Source organism: Lagopus muta, chromosome 1 (genome assembly GCF_023343835.1).
Source record: "Lagopus muta isolate bLagMut1 chromosome 1, bLagMut1 primary, whole genome shotgun sequence".
Taxonomy (NCBI): domain Eukaryota; kingdom Metazoa; phylum Chordata; class Aves; order Galliformes; family Phasianidae; genus Lagopus; species Lagopus muta.
The window spans coordinates 193380501-193399679 of NC_064433.1; the positions used below are offsets into that span (position 1 = coordinate 193380501).

At 57.6% G+C, this 19179-nt stretch overlaps 1 protein-coding gene across 1 annotated transcript in view; it reads right to left on the reverse strand.

Annotated features, from left to right (window-relative positions):
• Nucleotides 1–1954: 1954 nt before the first annotated feature.
• ARHGEF17 (Rho guanine nucleotide exchange factor 17) overlaps nt 1955–19179 on the reverse strand; it is a 38143-nt gene continuing 20918 nt past the window's right edge. The window contains exons 2-21 of the mRNA XM_048941784.1: nt 17719–17796; nt 15872–16054; nt 15138–15254; nt 14598–14690; nt 14347–14523; nt 13933–13983; nt 13149–13258; nt 12922–13007; nt 12615–12733; nt 12178–12391; nt 11990–12063; nt 11672–11865; nt 11349–11599; nt 10132–10378; nt 9954–10040; nt 9799–9866; nt 8693–8841; nt 8426–8600; nt 5686–5925; nt 1955–2192 (exon numbers count right to left, since the gene is read on the reverse strand). Coding sequence (XP_048797741.1) covers nt 2011–2192; nt 5686–5925; nt 8426–8600; nt 8693–8841; nt 9799–9866; nt 9954–10040; nt 10132–10378; nt 11349–11599; nt 11672–11865; nt 11990–12063; nt 12178–12391; nt 12615–12733; nt 12922–13007; nt 13149–13258; nt 13933–13983; nt 14347–14523; nt 14598–14690; nt 15138–15254; nt 15872–16054; nt 17719–17796 — 2895 coding nt within the window. The 3' untranslated portion in view covers nt 1955–2010. The remainder of the gene's footprint in view (nt 2193–5685; nt 5926–8425; nt 8601–8692; nt 8842–9798; nt 9867–9953; nt 10041–10131; nt 10379–11348; nt 11600–11671; nt 11866–11989; nt 12064–12177; nt 12392–12614; nt 12734–12921; nt 13008–13148; nt 13259–13932; nt 13984–14346; nt 14524–14597; nt 14691–15137; nt 15255–15871; nt 16055–17718; nt 17797–19179) is intronic.

The window sequence follows — 19179 nt, forward strand, 5'->3', positions numbered from 1 at the left end:
TCCTCATCCTCACTCCAATGTTCCTGTTCTGATGTCTCCATCTTCATTCTCATGTTCCTGCTCCAAAGTCATCCAGTGTCCCTCTCATGACACCCCCACTTTTACCCCATCCTGATGTCCCCCTCCTCGTTCCAATGTCCCCATCCCAATGTCTTCTTCCTCACCCCAACGTCCTCATCCTCATCCCAACACCCCCACCTTCATCCCAACGTCTCCACCTTCATCCCAGTATCTCCATCTTCATCCTCATGTCCCCATCCCAACATCTTCATCCTCACCCGGGTGTCCTCACTCTGATGTCCTCATCCTCACCCCAAAGTCCCCATCTTCATCCCAGTATCCCTATCCAAACCTCTTGCTCTTCCCCATGATGTCCCCACCGCCACCTCCCCATCCCAACACCTTTCTCCTTGCTCAATGTCCCCATCCTCACCCTGTCCCCATCCCCAAGTGAAGGACGAGACCACGCTCAGGTACTTCTGACACAGATGACCTTTAATGACAGGGAGCCCCCACATGAGCAAAGCCACCCCCAAACCCCACACTACACAGAGCATCACCCCGTGCTGCCATCCCTCCCCACAAAACCCCCTGCTCAGATGGACAGATGGATGCAGCGTCTCCATCAATCACCGGGGCTGGGACATCCCTGTGTGTCTGCACTGTGGTTGTCACCTCCCCATGGGGACAAAGGCACGACAAGAGACAGTGGGATGAAAGCAGGAAAATTTGGGGGGGCCCGGGAGGGAATGTAGAATGGGAGAGTTTTAGGTTCTAGTCGTAGGTTTTGGGAGTCCAGGCTGTTTGGTCTGGAGGATGCTACGAAGTGCAGCAGCGCCATTGCCCCACGTCCCCCAGGGCACAGCACGGAGCAGAGGTGCCTCAGTCCCATCTCACTATGGGATACAATGGGGAGCAGTGGGAGTTGTGGGGTCCCAAAACTTTGGGGACCAGCAGGCTGCAAAACCCCACGGAAAGTGTGGAATAAAACCCTGATTTCTGCCCTTCTCCTCCGCGTTCCCCCCTTCCCTGTGTGTGCCCCCCAGCTCCACCAGCAGCAATTTGGGGACACCCCCACATGTGTCCCATTCTCCAATCCCTGCAGCCTGCGAGAAAATCCTCTTTGAACCCCCCAAAAAGCCCCTTTTTCACCCCCTTGTTTCATCCAGTCCTGCGGCGTGGGGCTGCATGAGGCCATTTGGTGACACCCTTCTGTGGGCTGCCAAGGATGCGGCGGTGGCACATTGGTGACACTGGCTGTGACAAAGTGGGGGGGGGGGGGGAACCCTCTGTCGATGGGGTCACGGTCACTGTGGGGATCCTTCAGTTCTAGGGATGGGATGACGGCACAGCCCCCTAGCCTTAATCCTAAACCCTACACTTCATCCTAAGCCCATCGCGCCCCTCCTTCCCCAACAGCCCCACCTCTTTGCTACCCTCCCCGTCAAAACGAAAGGAATAAATAGGCTGTTTATATATATAATATATATATATATATATTTAAAACAAACGAACAAACAAACAGAGTTGTCTGGGTGCTGGCGATGGAGCGAGCGCGTTAGCTGCGGGGGGGGGGGGGGCCCGGGAGGGGTCCCACACCATCCCTGGGGCGGTCCCCGATGTGGGGTAAGGGGGTGACCCACCTCCCCCCCCCCCCCACCTCCCAAAGCAGGCACACATGAAACCGGGGCGAAAGGCAGCGGCGCTGGCCGTGTCCCCCCCCTCCCCTCCCAACCCCCATCCCAAAGCTCTGTCCGAATGGGCACGGCTCCCCCCAACCCTCCCCCCTCCCCTCACCCCCCCCCTACTTCCACCCCATATCTCCTCGCCCCCGAAAGCGGCGGTCGGGGTGGATGCGTCCCCCCCCAACCCTTCCCCAGAGCACACAGAGAGCAGCCGGGCTGGAGATGAGACGTGCTGGGCTGGGTTTGGGGGGAGGGGGGGGAGGAGGGGGAGTCCGTGGGTTGGGGCTGGGGTCTGCATGGTGAGTGTGGGTGGGAGGGAGGGGGGTCAGACCCGCCACAGCAGGAGGTGGTTGGTGCTGTCGTCGCGCCCCACGCTCTCGCTGCTGTTGGTCAGGCGGAAATCCTCGTAGCCATCGCCGCCGCTGATGACCAACATTTTGGCTTTGGACATTGCCAGGCGGGGCTGAGTCGGGTCGCGCTGCTCCGCATCGTTCGGCTGCTCGGGGCCTGAAGGGCAAAGAGGCCGCACAGCTGGGACGGGGCGGTAGGGGGAGGGAGGGGGGAGATCCGCCGTCCCCCAGCCGCAGCTCGCAGCTTTAACCCCGCCCACAGCGCATTTAGCCCCGCCCATTTCCGCTCGCAGCCCCGCCCACCCACGCTCAAAACAGCCACGCCCCCTTCCCGATTACCCCGCCCACCTCCGTGGTAAAAAGCCCCGCCCACTACCTCGTTTCTTACATCCTTATTAAGCCCCGCCCGCCCCACTCTTAGCCCCGCCCACCACGCGGTCACACACCCAATCCTGCGGTTAGCCACGCCCACTTCACAGACAGCCCCGTCCACCACGTGACTGACCACGCCCACTCCGTAGCTCCGCCCACCCACGTAGCCCCACACATCCCCGCCCATCCCCTCTCACTCCCGCGGTTGACCCCGCCCACTCCCCCGTTTAGCTCCGCCCACGCCAGAGGTAGCCCCACCCACCCCAAGCGTAGCCACTCCCACTGCGCTGCTAACCACGCCCACCTCGCACCTAGCCCCGCCCACATCGCTCTTCCCTCTCTACACCCGCGGGTAGCCCCTCCCACTTCCGTTGCTAGCCCCGCCTACCCTTCGCTTAGCCCCGCCCATTGCCGCCTTTAACCCCGCCCACCCCTATGGGCCCATCCCCACCTCAAGTCGCTCCTCCCTGCTTAATTACTGCCTCCCATCCCAATTAGCCGTTCCCCCCTCCAATTAACACCTCCCACCCCAAACCCCCCCCCCCCCCCTCCCCCATCTGGATCCTCCCATCCCAAATCCACGCCCCCCATGTTAAACACTTCCAAACCGTCCCCAATCCCCCCCAGACCCCGAACCCCTCACCTCCCACCCTGCACCCACCACCCCCATCCCGAAAAGCCCCCCTCGTACCCAAAACCGCAACCCCAAAACCCACCTCCCCAACCCCACCCCACAACCCCACCCCTCCCAATTCCCCAAACCCCCATCCCTCAAACCCAAACCCCTCTTTGGGTGAAATCCCCCTTCACCTCCATAGATCCAAACCCCAAACCCCAATCCCTTCCCCCCCCCCCAAAGGCCCAAATCCGCCATCCCCAAACCCCATCCCCCAAAATCCAAACCTCCCCCCCCCAGACCCAACCCCAAACACCCCATCCCCCACAGCCCCCCCTATATCCACACCCCAAAACCCAATACCCCCAAAACCCCAAACCCTCCATCCCCTAAACTCCCTCAACCCCCCCATTCCCCACGCTCCCATCCCTCAGACCCACAGCCTAAACCCCAAACTCCCCCCAGCCCCCAAAATCTCCAAATCCCCTAAAGCCCCCAATATACAAATCCCAATCCCAACCCCCCCAAAAATCCCAAGTCCCCATTCTCCAAACTCCCCCCTCGTCCCCCAAACACCCCCCAACCCCCCCATCCACCCTCAGACCCAACCCCCTAAATGACAAAGCCCCCCATCCCCAAAGCCCCCCCATATCCAAACCCCAAGCCCCAATCTCTCCCAAAGCCCCAATCCCACATCCCCAAAGCCCCCCTATATCCAAGCCCCAACCCCCAACCTCTCCCAACCCCCAAATCCTCCATCCCCAAAGCTCCCTATATCCAAACCCCAAAACCAAATCTCTCCATATCCCCAATTCCCCCATCCCCAAGGCGCCCCTTTACCCAAACTCAAACCCCAAATCCCCCATCCCCAAACCCCCCCTATATCCAAACCCCAAACTCCCCATCCCCAAAGCCCCCCCATATCCAAACTCCAAATCCCCATCCCCAAAGCTCCCTATATCCAAACTCAAACCCCAAATCCCCCATTCCCACAAAGCCTCTTATATCCAAACCCCAAACCAACCCCAATCTCTCCCAAACCCCAAACCCTCCATCCCCAAAGCCCCCCTATATCCAAATCCCAAAATCCCCATCCCCAAGGCGCCCTATATCCAAATCCCAAACCCCAAATCCCCCATCCCCAAAGCTCCCTATATCCAAACCCCAACCCCCAATCTCTCCCAAACCCCAAACCCCCCATCCCCAAAGCCCCCCTATATCCAAACCCACAAAGCCTCTTATATCCAAACCCCAAACCTCATCCCCAACCCCTGCATCCACCAAACCTCCATCCCTTAGAGCCAAACCCAAACCCCAAAGCTCCCCATCCCCCTATATCCAGACCCCAAACCTCCCATCCCCAAAGCCCCCCTGTATCCAAACCCCAAACCCCCCCTCCCCAAGGCGGCCCATATCCAAACCCTACACCCCACTCTCTCCCAAACCCCCAAACCTCTTCGTCCCCAAAGCCCCCCCATATCCAAACCCCAAACCCCCATCCCCAAAGCTCCCCTATATCCGAACCCAAACCCCCATCCCCAAAGCTCCCCTATATCCGAACCCAAACCCCCATCCCCAAGGTGCCCCTATATCCAAACCCCAAACCCCCCATCCCCAAAGCCCCCCTATATCCAAACTCCAACCCCCAACCTCTCCCAAACCCCAAACCTCCCAAACCCAAAGCTTCCTGTATCCAAACCCCAAATCCCAATCTCTCCCAAACTCCTAAACCCCCATCCCCAAAGCCCCCTATATCCAAACCCCAAGCCCCCCATCCCCAAAGCTCCCCCATATCCAAATCCCAAACCCCAATCTCTCCCAAACCCCAAACCCCCCATCCCCAAAGCCCCCCTATATCCAAACCCAAACCCCAAACCCCAAACCCCCAAAGCTCCCTATAACCAAACCCCAAACCCCAATCTCTCCCAAACCCCAAGTCCCCCATCCCCAACCCCCCCATGTCCAAACCCCAAACCCCCCATCCTCAAAGCCCCCCCATGTCCAAACCCCAAATCCCCCATCCCCAAAGCCCCCCATACCCAAACCCCAATCTCTCCCAAACCCCAAACCCCCCATCCCCAAAGCTCCCTATAACCAAACCCCAACCCCTAATCTCTCCCAAACCCCAAATCCCCCATCCCCAACCCCCCCCCTATATCCAAATCCCAAATCCCCCATCCCCCAAAGCTCCCTATATCCAAACCCCAAAATCAAATCTCTCCATATCCCCAATTCCCCCATCCCCAAGGCGCCCCATACCCAAACTCAAACCCCAAATCCCCCATCCCCAAACCCCCCCTATATCCAAACCCCAAACCCCCATCCCCAAAGCCCCCCATATCCAAACCCACAAAGCATCTTCTATCCAAACCCCAACCCCCAAATCACCCATCCCCAAAGCCTCCCTATATCCAAACCCCAAACCCCAATTCTCTCCCAAACCCCAAGTCCCCCATCCCCAACCCCCCCCATATCCAAACCCCAACCCCCCATCCCCAAAACCCCCCCATATCCAAACCCCAAACCCCCCATCCCCAAAGCCCCCCATACCCAAACCCCAATCTCTCCCAAACCCCAAACCCCCCATCCCCAAAGCCCCCCCATATCCAAACTCAAACCCCACCCCCCACCCCCCATCCCCACCCCCCATCCCCTCACGCACCCCCCGCCCGCAGCTCGCATCCTTCGGGCACTTCCATAGCGGTGAGGAAGCGGACGTGCCCGGTGTGACCCTGCGGTAAACCCAGCGGAGGGGGCGCCGCTTCCGCCCCTCGTTTCCCAGGCATGGCCAGGCTCAGCACGACGCCGGCGCTGGTTCCGACCCACAGCAGGTCCTGGCAGGCCAAAAGAGACGTGATCCGCAGACACGCAGCTTTGTGCTGTCGGATGATGGCGTCCGAACCTGGGGGGGGGGGGGGGGAAGGGGGGAGCGAGGAAGGGGAGGGTGGGTACGGAGGGATTGGGTTGAAGATGGGTCCTGGTTGGGGTGTTGGATCTGGGGGCTGGGTGGGGGGGGGGGTCCTGGGACCTGGGTCCTGATTGCTGTATTTGGAGCCTGGTTGCTGTGTGGAATGTTGGATCTGGGTCCTGTTGGGTTATGGGGTCCTGTACCCCAGGTCCTGGCTGTTATATGTGGTCTTGGACCTGGGTCCTGAGTGCTGTATGAGGTTCTGGATCTGGGTCCTGGTTGCTGTATGGGGTTCTGGGTTCTGACTTCTGAATGGGGTTCTGTACCTGGGTCCTGGTTGGGCTGTGGAGTGTTGGGCCTGGGTCCTGACTGCTGTATGGAGCTTTGTACCTGGGTCCTGGTTGGGGTGTGGGGTTCTGGACTCAGGTCCTGACTGCTATATGTGGTCCTTTACATGGGTCCTGGCTAATGTATTGGGTTCTGTACCCGGGTCCTGGTTGGGATGTGGGTTTCTGTACCCAGGTCCTGACTGCTGTATGAGATCCTGTGCCTGGGTCCTGACTGCTGAATGGGGTTCTGTACTCTGGTCCTGGTTCGGGTGTAGGGATCTGGATCCGGGTCCTGACTGCTGTATGTGGTTCTGGATCTGGATCCTGACTGCTGTATTTGGATCCTGGTTGGGATGTGGAATGTTGGACCTGGGTCCTGGTTGGGTTATGGGGTCCTGTACCCAGGTCCTGACTGTTATATGTGGTCCTGGACCTGGTTACTGACTGCTGTATGAGGTTCTGGATCTGGGTCCTGGTTGGGGTGTGGGGTTCTGCATCCAGCTGCTGACTGCTATATGTGGTCCTGGACCCGGGTCCTGGTGGGGATGTGGGGTTCTGGATCCAGGTCCTGGCTGCTATATGAGATCCTGTACCTGGGTCCTGACTGCTGAATAGAGTTCCGTACCTGGGTCCTGGTTGGGCTGTAGAGTGTTGGACCTGGGTCCTGGCTGCTATATGTGATCCTGAACCCGGGTCCTGGGTGAGGTGTGGGGTCCTGTACCTGGGTCCTGACTGCTGTATGGAGTTCTGGACCCAGGTCCTGGTTGGGCTGTGGTGCGTTGGACCTGGGTCCTGGCTGGGGTGTGGGATTCTGGACCCAGGTCCTGGCTGCTGTATGCGGTTCCGTACTTGGATCCTGGTTGCTGTGTGGAATGTTGGACCTGGGTCCTGGTTGGGTTATGGGGTCCTGTACCCAGGTCCTGACTGCTATATGCAGTCCTGGACCTGGGTCCTGACTGCTGTATGGGGTTTTGTATCTGGGTCCTGATCAGGCTGTGGGATTCTGGACACAGGTCCTGGTTGGGTTGTGGGATTCTGGATCCAGCTCCTGACTGCTATATGCGATCCTATACCTGGGTCCTGACTGCTGAATGGGGTTCTGGATCTGGGTCCTGGTTGCTGTATGGGGTTCCACACCCAGGTCCTAGCTGCTATATGTGGTCCTGAACCCGGGTCCTGGGTGAGATGTGGGGTTCTGCATCCAGGTCCTGACTGCTATATGCGGTCCTATACCTGGGTCCTGACTGCTGTATGGGGTTCTGTACTCTGGTCCTGGTTGGGCTGTAGAGTGTTGGACCTGGGTCCTGGCTGCTATATGTGGTTCTGGACCTGGGTTCTGACTGCTGTATGGGGTTTTGTATCTGGGTCCTGATTAGGCTGTGGGATTCTGGATCCAGGTCCTGACTGCTATATGTGGTCCTGGACACGGATCCTGACTGCTGTATGTGGTTCTGTACCTGGGTCCTGGTTGAGGTGTGGGGTGTTGGACCCGTGTCCTATTTGCTGTGTGGGGTTCTGTTCCCAGGTCCTGATTCTGCGTGGGATTCTGCAGCTGGGTCCCGATTTCTGCATCTGATATTGAATCCACTGAGGGATTTCCCTGTTCCTACATGGGGTTTTTGAAGCTGCTGTGTGACTTCTGCATGGGATTTTGCACCTGACTCCCAATTTCTGCATGGGATGTCCTGATTCCCGCATGGAATTTTCTACAAGTTGCCCTATGTCTGCATGGGACTTTGCAACCACTTCTGTAGTTTTCCATGGGATTTTGCAGTCACCACCTCACTTTTGAACGGGATACTGAAGCCACTGATGGGTTGCCCTATTCCTGCACGGGGTTTTGCAACCGCTGTTCTAATTCCCTGAGGGATTTTGCACGGCCCCCTTATTTCTCTAAAGAATTTTGCAGCTGCATCCCGATTTCTGCACAGGGTTTTGCAGCCACTCTCTCCTTTCTGCACAGGGGCTGCAGAATGCAGAGGTTGAACCCGCTGAGTGCAGAGGGGGCCTCGCTCCCTTGCAGCTGGTTGGGATGTGGATGGTACAGAAGCACTTTGCGCTACCTGATGCTCGAGGGCTCCGGAGCAAAGCCCGCTATAACAAGAGGCGACGCGCACGGATTGGGAAACGGGAAAGCACCAGGTAAAGGGGCTGGGTTTGCTTACCAGCGAGCATCTTGTGCACTGGGGGGGTGATGTCAGCCTCGGCCAGCTGCTCGTAGCTGGTGGGGTGGTAGAGGCGGACCAGGGCACTGCCCTGCAGCGACAGCCAGACGCCGGGCGCCGCGCTCACCATGCAGCTCACGCTGCGCCCGCTGTCCTGCCCCACCTGGAGGGTGTGCTGCGGGGACAGAGCCACGCCGGTGTCACCCACAGCCACCAGGGGACGTCTGCGTGGTCCCCACCCTGTGGCCGTCACGCCTGCCGTGGTACCTCTTGTTCCAGAGTGGCCGTGTTGAGGACGATGACCCGGTTCTGACAACCGCACCACAGCTTCCCTGCCACCGCCACCATCTTTGTGATAGGGCTGCCCGGGGAGCCCAGGGAGAGGGATTTGGAGTTCTGAGGGTCCCAGAAGCGACCTGTAAGGATGGGGGGAGATACAAGGGTTGTGACAGCAGCAGAACCTCCAGCTTGGGGGGAAGAGTTTGCTGGAAACATTATATCCAGAGTGATGGATCCTCCTTTGTGGAATCGTAGAATTGCTGAGGTTGGAAAAGGCCTTAAAGATCATCGAGTCCAACCACAACCCAACCATCCTACCCTAAATCATGTCCCTGAGCACCACATCCAAGGGGTTTTTAAACACATCCGGGGATGGTGACTCAACCACCTCCCTGGGGAGCCCATTGCAGTGCTTAACAGCCCTTCCTGTAAAGAAGTTTGTCCTGATATCCAACCTAAACCTCCCTCTGCACATCTTGAAGCCATTTCCCCTTGACCCATCACCTATCCTCTGCAGGGGACATCACAGAATCACAGGGGTTGGAAGGGATCATCAAGTCCAACCCCCGTGCTAAAGCAGGTTCCCTAGAGTTGGTTGCAAGTGGGGCAAGCGTGGGGTCCTCAGTTGATGTCCTTTGGAAGCAGGGACCACATGCTCCAAATTTGAGGTTGCCCATTCAGCATCTCTCAAAGACGGCCCTCCTTGCCCAGAGAGCCCAGGGATAAGGTCTTGGATTTGTAGGGGTCCCAGAAGGACCTGGAAGGATGATGTGGAGATGGAGCGGTCACTACAGCAGCAAAACCCCAAGCTAGGGGGAAGGGGGTGTCTGGAAACATCATTATCCAGACGCTGATGGATCTCCTTCTATAGGGGATGTAAGCTTGGGGACATTGGGAGTGGTGACATGAGCTGATATCCCTGGGGACACCGGTGAGCAGAGACCACCATGCTCTGTATTTGGGGCTGCTCATTCAGCATCCCTCGAGAATGGCCCTCCACAGTCTGCTGCTTCCCCTGTGGGTGCCAGCACCCAAAGCACCCCTCCCTCAGAGACCAAACCATCGCTGCTTTGGGGTCCATCCAGCAGCCTCACCTGGCTCCCGCTGGTACACGATGAGCTCTCCATTGGCCAACGACACGAACACTTGGTTATCGAGGTACCTGTGGGGAGAAGAAAGCTTTGAGAAGCACTGCTGGGCAGCCTGAAACCACCCCATGGAAAACCAAACAAGCCCAAAGCCCCCTTACAAGATGCACATGACGGAAGCAGCGTGCTGCATCTTCATGCTGTTCTTCCTGTTGCGGATGTTATCCGACGACTGGTAGACGTGGATGCTGCGGAGGTGGGAGAGAGAAAAAGCACGGGGTTGAGGCTCTTGAAGGGCTGAGCTGCGTCCGTGTGGGTCCTCACATGTCGGGGACTCACCAGCCGTCCTCGGTGCCCAGCCACATGGAGCTCTGGTAGGCTTCAGGGTCAAGGCTCAGCAGGTCCTCGAGGCTGCCGCGGGTGAAGGAGCCGCGGCTGGAGCGCCGTAGGGCTCGTCCATCTGTTGGGCTCTCACCACGCCGGCTCTGACCGAAGGCGGTGGCCAAAGGAAGGAAACCAGGCTCCTGTTCCTCCTCTGAGCTCGTCGTCTCTGCTGCTGCTTCTTTGCAGCTTGGGATTTCCTCATCTGTAGGGGAGAGAGAGGAGGAGGGGATGGGTCGTAGATATACAGAATCATTGGGGTTGGAGAAGAGCTCTGAGATCATCTCCAGTCCAACTGTCAACCCAACCTTGCCACGATCACAGAATCACCATGATTGGAAAAGACCTCCAAGATCATCCATCCATCCATCCTGGACTTCCAGTCTGACCATCCACCTACCACCAATATTTCCCCATTAAACCACGTCCCTCAGTACAACATCTAAATGTTTCTTGAACTCCATGATGTCTCCATCATGAGAGGCATTCAAGCTCAGGCTGGAGCAGGCTCTGAACAACCTGTTCAAGTGGTAGATCAGAGAATCACAGAATCGTTTGGGTTGGAAAAGACTGCCTGTGCAAGTGATGGGGATGAGAGCACGTGATGCTGCACAAAGCCCTCGTGGTACCCAGGGAGGACGGATGGATGCTGACCCCTAAACATGCCAGAATTTGCCCCACACACGGAACCACTTGCCACCCCAGCCCCAGCATCATGGAGCCTGGACTAGGACCCTGCCCCCATCTCTTTACCCAGGGTAAAGAGCTTAGAAGACAAATGGGATTTGCAATGACAACCTTCATCCAATGCAGACCTCACACACTTCTGCACCGTCCCTGGGGGTGTTGAAGGCCAGGTAGGATGGGGCCATGGGCAACCTGAGCTGGTGCCTGGTTTAGTGGCATGGGAGCTGGAAGTCGATCTTTGCGATCCCTTCCAACGGAAGCCATTCTATGATCGTGTGGTTCTACAACAGAAGGCAAGCTTCCACTCCAATCCTGTCATCACGAGATCCAAATGAGGATCTCCCTGAGTCTTTTCCCTGTGTTTCTTCAACAGACAAATGGAAGCTCCTTTTCTATCAATTTGCAATTGAACCCAAGGCAGAGTGGGGAACAATCACATCGATGACGGAGCTGCCCGCTGATTAGGGACAAAAAGATGGATGACTCACTGCCGAAGCTGGAGGAGATGGTGGAGTGGCTGGCCTGGCTCTGCAGCGTGCCCGAGGGGCTGGGCGAGGACTCATCATCTGTGTCATCACTGTCAAAGGGCACCAGCTCCCGGTGCGTGCTGTCGACGGGCTCAGAGAGCTCCAGTGATGAGCCCGAGATGGAGATGTGCAGGCATTGCTGTGGCCCTGAATCCTCTGATTGTGTCGGTGCCGGCTCCGAGGACGGGCTCACCATCGGCTCCGTGCGCTCCCTGCCATGGGGACAGCCAACAGCTCCAGCAATGCAACAGCTGGCGCCATCCATGGGGTGAGGGTCTCCTTACCTATAGGGTCGCTTGAGGCCGGGCACGGAGGCGATGCAGAGGATCCTGGCTGAGCAGACAGCGATGCACGCCTCGACGATGGGCTCCTTGCGGATGCTGAGCAGGCAGACCTGCCCCACGTAGCCGTCGCTGTTGCACACCCACACCTCGTGGGCATTCTCTGGGCTGCTGTGGCTGGGAGAAGCACAAGAAAACTGGAAAGGGGCAAAAAACAAGGAGAGGTCACTTGGGAAGGTGCCGGCACGGTGGCATCCCGCTGGTGGACAGGAATACCCAAATGCACCCTCCCGAGAATGTGGGAGCAGCAGATGGACCCACCTGCATCCCGCTTCGTGTTTTCATGATGGGAATGGCTTTGAGGAATTCGGGGTCCAGGCAGTTTTTGCTGGAAGCTGGGGAAATAAGAGAAGAGCTGAAAATTGGGACGCAAAGGAGGCAGTTTGGGCGAAAATGGGGTGTGAGACGCTGAGCCCATTTCTGTCTCCCACCCCAGGTCCCAGCATTACCCAGCTTCTTCTTGGCATCCTCGAGGGCTTGCTCGAAGCCGAGCCGTGCGTCGGGGTTGGGGAACTCGAAGATGAAGGACTCGGTGCCATCGGCCTTGGCGGCGCTGAGCTCCACTTTGTTGGGGGGGAAGGCCATGCTGAAGGACAAGGACTGCTTCTCTGCCAGTTCCCGGTGGATGGCAGCCATCAGGTCCTTGATGACATCATCCAGGCTCTGGGGAGGGTGACAGCATCAGGGTCCATGGGGTACACGAGCCCCACGTCCGTCCCGCGTTACATCCCTTGGAGTAACGTCCCAACCCTCCTGTGGCTTCAGGGCTGGTGGCATCTGGGTCCTTTGAGGGCCACCAACCCTCCCGCAGGCTCTGTGTTTCAGTGAGTACATCCCAGCTGGTCTCATGGTGGAGGTCACCCACAGGGGGCCACCGTCCCCATACCTGGTGGGGGAAGCTGAGGGTCTCTGACAGCTTGCTGACTTGGCCCAACGTGCTGAGATCTTCGTCCAGGCGGCAGATGCTCTTCTGGATGCTCTCACGGTTGGTGGCTTGTGAGGCACCTGCATGGGGACATGCGTGTGACATTAACCCCTTCCTCCCCACAGCTGCCCAGGGGAGGCTTCTCCCCTAATGCTTTTAGCCAGGGCGGTGTCAGCCCCAGCAATGGGATGCTTTGAGCCCATCGCTGTTTGCTAGGGGTTGAGTAATGGGTTTCAGGACATGGAATTGGCATCAGGCAGTGGCAGACCTTTGATGATGTCCACATCCTCCAGTGGCAGCTTCCAGAGCAGCTTGTACTTGCTGGCCGTGTCGATCACGCTGGCTGCTGTGTACCTGCAGGACAAGGGGTTGGTTGAGCCACGCTTCCCCCTAAAGCCATCCCAGCCCATGGGGATGCCCCAAGGAGGTGGGATAACCCCAGAGAGATGCAATGGGAAAAGGAGCTGGCTGTCCCCCATGCCTGGTGGCACTCACAGGCTCATGGAGCTGCGTCGAAGGGAGCCCGACTTGCGCTTCAGTGTGGTGCACACCAGCAGGTCCGTGAAGAGGAAGAGAGAACGGTCTTTCTTCCCACCCACTGCCTTCTGCAGAGAGGCAAGAGACACAAAGGAGTGCAAATGCACCCACCTGCCTCAGCTTCTCCATGTCCCACCCCTACAGTGGTCCTGGGGGAGCCTACAAGAATGCCAGGACCTCTGTGATTCCCATCTTCAGTCTCTCTGTCCAACCCTCACCCTGGGCTACTGCCCTTCTTATCTTTCCTCACGCACTTGGGGACTTTTATATTGTCCCCATCCATCTGTCTGTCTGTCTGTCCGTCCATCCATCTACCCACTCGTGCTTCACTCCGTGCACACCTCCATGCATACCACCATGCATGTGACCATAATTAATCACCCATTATCCATTCATTCCTCCATTGTCTACACATGTGTCCATTCATGTACGTGTCCATCCATCCGAGCATGCTTCCATCCATGCATTCATCCCTCAGGTCATCCATCCATTATCCACCTGTGCGTGCTTCTACCCCATGAACACCTCCATACATTCATCCATGCATGTATCCATCATCTGTCATCCATTACCCATCCATCATTCATCCACCCATGTTTCTGTCTGTCCATCCGTCCATCCGTGATCCCTGTTGGACGTGACCCACCATCCCAACCACCGACTGCCCTGCTTGGTGCACGGCGTCACAATGCTGCCAAAGTGAATGTGACATGGGGACAAGGGACAGAGGGCCATCTCTTACCACTTCCACCACCATCTCCTGTCGAAGGAACCTGCGGAGTGGGGCCTGGAGCTGTGGGGACAAGGAGGTTTATGAGTGGCTTTGTTCCTACTCCTGGACCCCACCAGCTCTGACTTGTCACCCTGTCCCCTTCCCGAACCTCCCAGCAACCCATGGAGGCAAGAACGGGGAAGGCAGGACCCGAATGAGGAAACAGGTGGCCCAACATAGGTCAACCCCCCAAAATGGCTGAGTTTTGAGTGAAAGGAAAGACCTACTGCATGTGTTTAGTGCTGGGTGCAGCTTAGATATGGGTGCTGCTCCCTTGGGTGGTTCAGCCAGGCCGAATGTCCCCTCTTGTCCCTGTGCCCTGCAGCCAGTGTCCACGTCACCCACCCCCCACCCAGGACCCCATGCCAAGACCCCCATCCGTACATCCTCCATCCCTTCAATGTGGGACTCGATCTCCTGCACGATGCGTGCGTTCCTCTCCACCTCCTCAGCACTCTTCATCCCCTTGTTGATCCTCTCGGCCACCTGCTTGATGTTGCGTTGGGCGTCGATGAGGAAGGGGTGGTCGGGGTGGTCCTCAGGTGTGTGTTTCAGCAGGTCCTGCCAAGGGGGACACCACGGTGTCACTCCTTCCCAGGGTGGCAGGGACCTCATCCCAGTGCCACTCCTCCTACCTTCACCAGCAGCTCGTACCGCGGGATCCTCTGGACAGGTTTGATCATCAGGTCAGACAGAGCTTGCTTCTCCTTGTTCTCTCGCATGCTTTGCTGCAGAACATTGGTGGGGGACAAGTTAGGTAATAGGGACACGCCATGGCACCATCCCAGGACATGGAGTGACACTGCTTTGGGATCCAGGTGACATCTTTTGACAACAGCCAGGATGTGATGCCCCGTTCATCCCTGGAGGTGTTCAAGGCCAGGTTGGATGGGACCCTGGGCAGCCTGGGCTGCTATGAAATGTAGGGGTTGGTGGCCCTGCCTGCAGCTGGAGTAGTTAGGGGGCTTCATGATCCTTGAGGTCCCATCCAACCCAGGCCATTCTGTGATGCTGTGATTCTATGACCTTACATAAGGCTTTCCCCAATAAAGAAAAAAAGATGGAAAAATCCCACTTTGACTGTAGATAACCAATTTACTCCCACTAACTCCCTCTGCTCCACCAGTGGCTCCCAGTAAGACGGTGACCAGCCCATGGTGGCACCCAGGACCCACCTCCAGGAACTTCATGAACGCCGGCCGTGCCTCCTTTGCGATCCTGACAGCATCCTTGGCATTGAGGAAGTTATCGATGTAGGCAGAATAGATGTTCACCAACACATCCTTGGAGAACTGGGGGAAACAGGAGGAAGTTTTTAGGAAGAAGTTTTGGAGCCAGAGGGCGGTGAGGCAGTGGCACAGGTTGCCCAAGGAGGCTGTGGATGCCCCATCCCTGCAGGCATTGGAGGCCAGGCTGGATGTGGCTCTGGGCAGCCTGGGCTGCTGGTTGGCGACCTGCACACAGCAGGGCTTGGAGCTGGATGAGCATTGAGCTCCTGTGCAACCCAGGCCATTCTGTCATTCTGTGATTCTATGAAATAGGAAAAACGGGATCAGCACGGGGTCGGGGCACGGCTGGAGGTTGGAGAAGCTGTCCCAAGGGTTAAAACGGTGTCCATCTGCATCTGCCCAAGCTCAGCTCCCCGCCTCGATTTTTCAGCCCTGACATTTCTGCTCCCGATGCAGAAACTCCAAGCTGCAGAGCCAGCCGGCCGCCACACCACCCCGCCGTTAAGCTAAGCAGACCAAGGGCCTGGAGATCGTCTCTCTCCATCTCCGGCGTGGTTCGCCCATCCTTTCATCATCCCCCTGCTTCCTGCTCCCTGCTCGGGGCCGTGTCCGAAAAAACAAGCACGATAAAGCGAGGCTTTAGGACTGAACCCAAAATGGGGAACAGGGTCGGGTCCTACCGACTGCACCAGGAGGTCGCCCACTTTCTGCTTCTCGTGCCAGTTCTGCACGCAGTCGTGGATCTGCTCCAGGAACTGCTCGTGGTGCTCCAGCAGCTCGGGGATTTGGTCGAAGATCTCATCCACCAAGGACGGGTCGCACAGCAGTGAGTTTTCGGGTTGTTTCAGCGGCTTCATGTAGCCCTATAGGGAAGCGTTGTGTTGGGGCACCAAGAGATTATCTCCTTTTTTTTTTCTTTTCTTTTCTTTTTTTTTTTCCCCACGTCTCCAAAATGACTTTTTCAACCCATTTCATCCCAGCACGGGGTTCCCCCAGTGAACCCAGCCAAAGGCACGGAATGCTGGAGGAGGCGTCAACCCTACACAGCTTTGGGCACTCAGGGACAGATCAAAGAGTCTAGCTGTGCCAATTTTGGCACTCCAGTCCCACAGGGACCAATCCTACCCAGTGCATCCCACAGCAGTTTGGGGAGCAGAGTAGGTTTGCTGTCATGAATCTTAGTCCCCTCTGAGTCACCCAACTGGGAAATCGTGGCAGCACAACTGTGGGATCCTGAACTATCACTTCTGGGTGGACTTTAGGATTCTTGGGGCCAGGAGGAAGGTCTTCTCAAGCCTTCTCAAGCCTTGCATCCTCCTTATCCCCAGGTATGGGGTGCTGGTGTATTTTGGGAGGACCATGGAGCTGATAAAGGTAGGACGGGACCCACTTCAAGCTGCTTTGGATGTCTCCACCTGAGCTGGTGATGGAGGTGCCTCCCACTAAGGATGGGGTTCCCCATGTTGATGATGGGGGAGAAGAGCGTGGAGATGGTTCCCAGCTCAGCAAATGGCAGAGCTGCCCCTGGGCTGCTGCACCACCTGGGCTGGCTGGAAGCTGCTGCTCCAGCTGGTCCCCATGACTGGGAGCCACAATCCCACAGCCACCAGTGCACCTTTACCTAGCTGGGGCATTTGGAGCCCCGTGGTCCCACTAGAACACCAGCTCCCCTGGATGTGTCTCAAGGATGACAGCTCAGCCATCAACACCATGACCAGCAGGGACACCATCCAACCAAGAACCATGCAGAGCTTCTCCCAAAATCAGGCCTAGGGCCAGTCTCCTTTTGCCCCTCCAAGGCAACATCTGCACTAGGAGCTGCCTCAAAAGGTCCTTTCCTCCTTCAGCAGAGCACACCTGGATCTGCTGTGGGATTGGCCTCGCTGGGGGCGGATCAGGAAAGTCAAAATAGGTGTCAGATGACAGCTGCCCAAATGCTCATCCCAGCAGATGTCAGACAGGCACTGCTTTCTGGCAAGCAGATCAGACCTTTGGGCATTTCCACCTGCAGCAACGGGGTCTGACATCCCATAGCTATGCCAGAGTGGCTTAGCCTTCAAGGGGCCCATTGCCATTGTCTTTCTGAAACACCTTCACAGCCATCTGAGATGTGAGCGAGGCTGCTCTGGGAGGAAGGGATAAGGCTGGGGAAAAAATGGGACCTCAAAATCCCCTAGCCCATGGGGGGTGTTGGGGGTGTCAGAGTCCCCCAGCACAGGATGTGCACCAGCAGGGGCTCAGGAGATGCAAGGGAGAGGTTTGGGATGCGCTCCCTTCTGGGTGACAGCTGATCAGGACCAGCTATGGGGTTGATTTGTTGCCGTCCCCAACGCTGCCACCCATCTCCTCCCTGTTCCTGTGCTGATACAACACTGGGGTCTGACTCCACATCCCAGGCACGGCCACAAGGAAGGGAAGGGCACAAGGAAGGGATGGGCACAAGGAAGGGACAGCCGTGCTGTGACAGCTCCCCGTGTCCCCCCGCACCACCGCGTGCCCCCCCACACCGCATCCATACCCCCCTTACCTGCATCAAGGTGCGCAGGGACTCCACGTAAGACTGCTCCGTGTCCAGCAGCGTCATGATGACGTGCTTCCTCATGTCCTGCACGGGTGGAGAGAAAACCCAAATGAAATCCGTGTGACAACAGGGACACCGAGACGTCCCCTCCGGTGCCGGCACGGGGGCTGTGCGCCAGAGGAGCCCGGCGTGCTTCCAGCTCCCTCTCCGCCCCGATGGAGGAATCCAGGAGGATTAGGAAGTACATGACACCGACGCCTGGTTTCCTCCACGCCCGCGTCAGGAGCTCTCACAGCCCTACATGGGTCGGTGCTGGCGGGCTCCTTCTCCCCTCTTGGCGCGGCCCCGTGCTGTGAATTCCTGACGGCACCCGGGCACCCGCGCTGGTCCCATCCAGCTCTGATGCTGCGTGCACCAAGGAGGGGGCTCAGAGGGTTGTGGGGGGGTTGTGGGGGTTTGGGGTTTGGGCAGATCTGGGGCTCAGAGCCCCCCCTGTAATGGGGCATGCCCCCAAGCGGAGCCTAGGCTGAAGGTCAGCCTTAGGGCACAGTGGGACAAGGGATACAAGGTGAGTGGCACCCTGAAAGTTTTGAGTGCTGAAGTGTTCTAGAGGCTCCGGATTCAAAGATGCCCCAAAGGTACTGGGTAGCTGGGATGCTCCAAGGACCCTTGGTGCAGAGACACCCCCAAAAGATTGGGGTGCAGAGGTGCTCCGAAGGCCCTACACCCCAGAAGCTTTGGGTGCAGGGGTGGTCCAAGGACCACAGGTATGAGACACCCCGACAATTCTGGGTGCCAAAGTGCTCTGATGATCCAGGATGCAGAGACACCCCAAAAATTTTGGGTTCCAAGGTGCTCCAAGGACCACTGGTGCAGAAACACCCCAAAAGATTTGAGTGTACAAGTCCTCCAAAGACCCTACACCCCCCAAATGTTGGGAGTAGAAGCGATCCGAGGACCATGGGTATGAGACACCCCAACATTTCTGGGTGCCAAGATGCTCTGAGTACCCTGGATGCAGAGACACCCCAAAAGTTTTGTGTGCTGAGGTGCTCCAGATACTTGGGGATGGAGACGCTCCAATGGCTCTGGGCACAGTGAGACCCAAAGAGCCCTGGGACTGCAAGCACCCCAAAGCCATGCATGCAGGGACCTTCCCCACAGGTCCCCCCCCTGCAGAGATATCCCAACCAGATGTCCCTGGAGCTGCAGAACCCCAGTCTGGCCGCACACCCCCATTTCTCTTGCACCCCCATATCGTTTATGGGCTCAGCCACACCAAAATGCTGGAACACTCACCCCAAATAATGCACCTTCCCATCCACCCATCCCTGCCCACGGACGGAGCAGTGCCTCAGTTTCCTAATTGCTCTCCACGCTGAGGCTGCTTTCTCTCCACCAAAGCAACTTTCCTCCTTGCACATCCTGGACCACAACTTTCAGTGTCAGGACCGACCCTACGTGGAA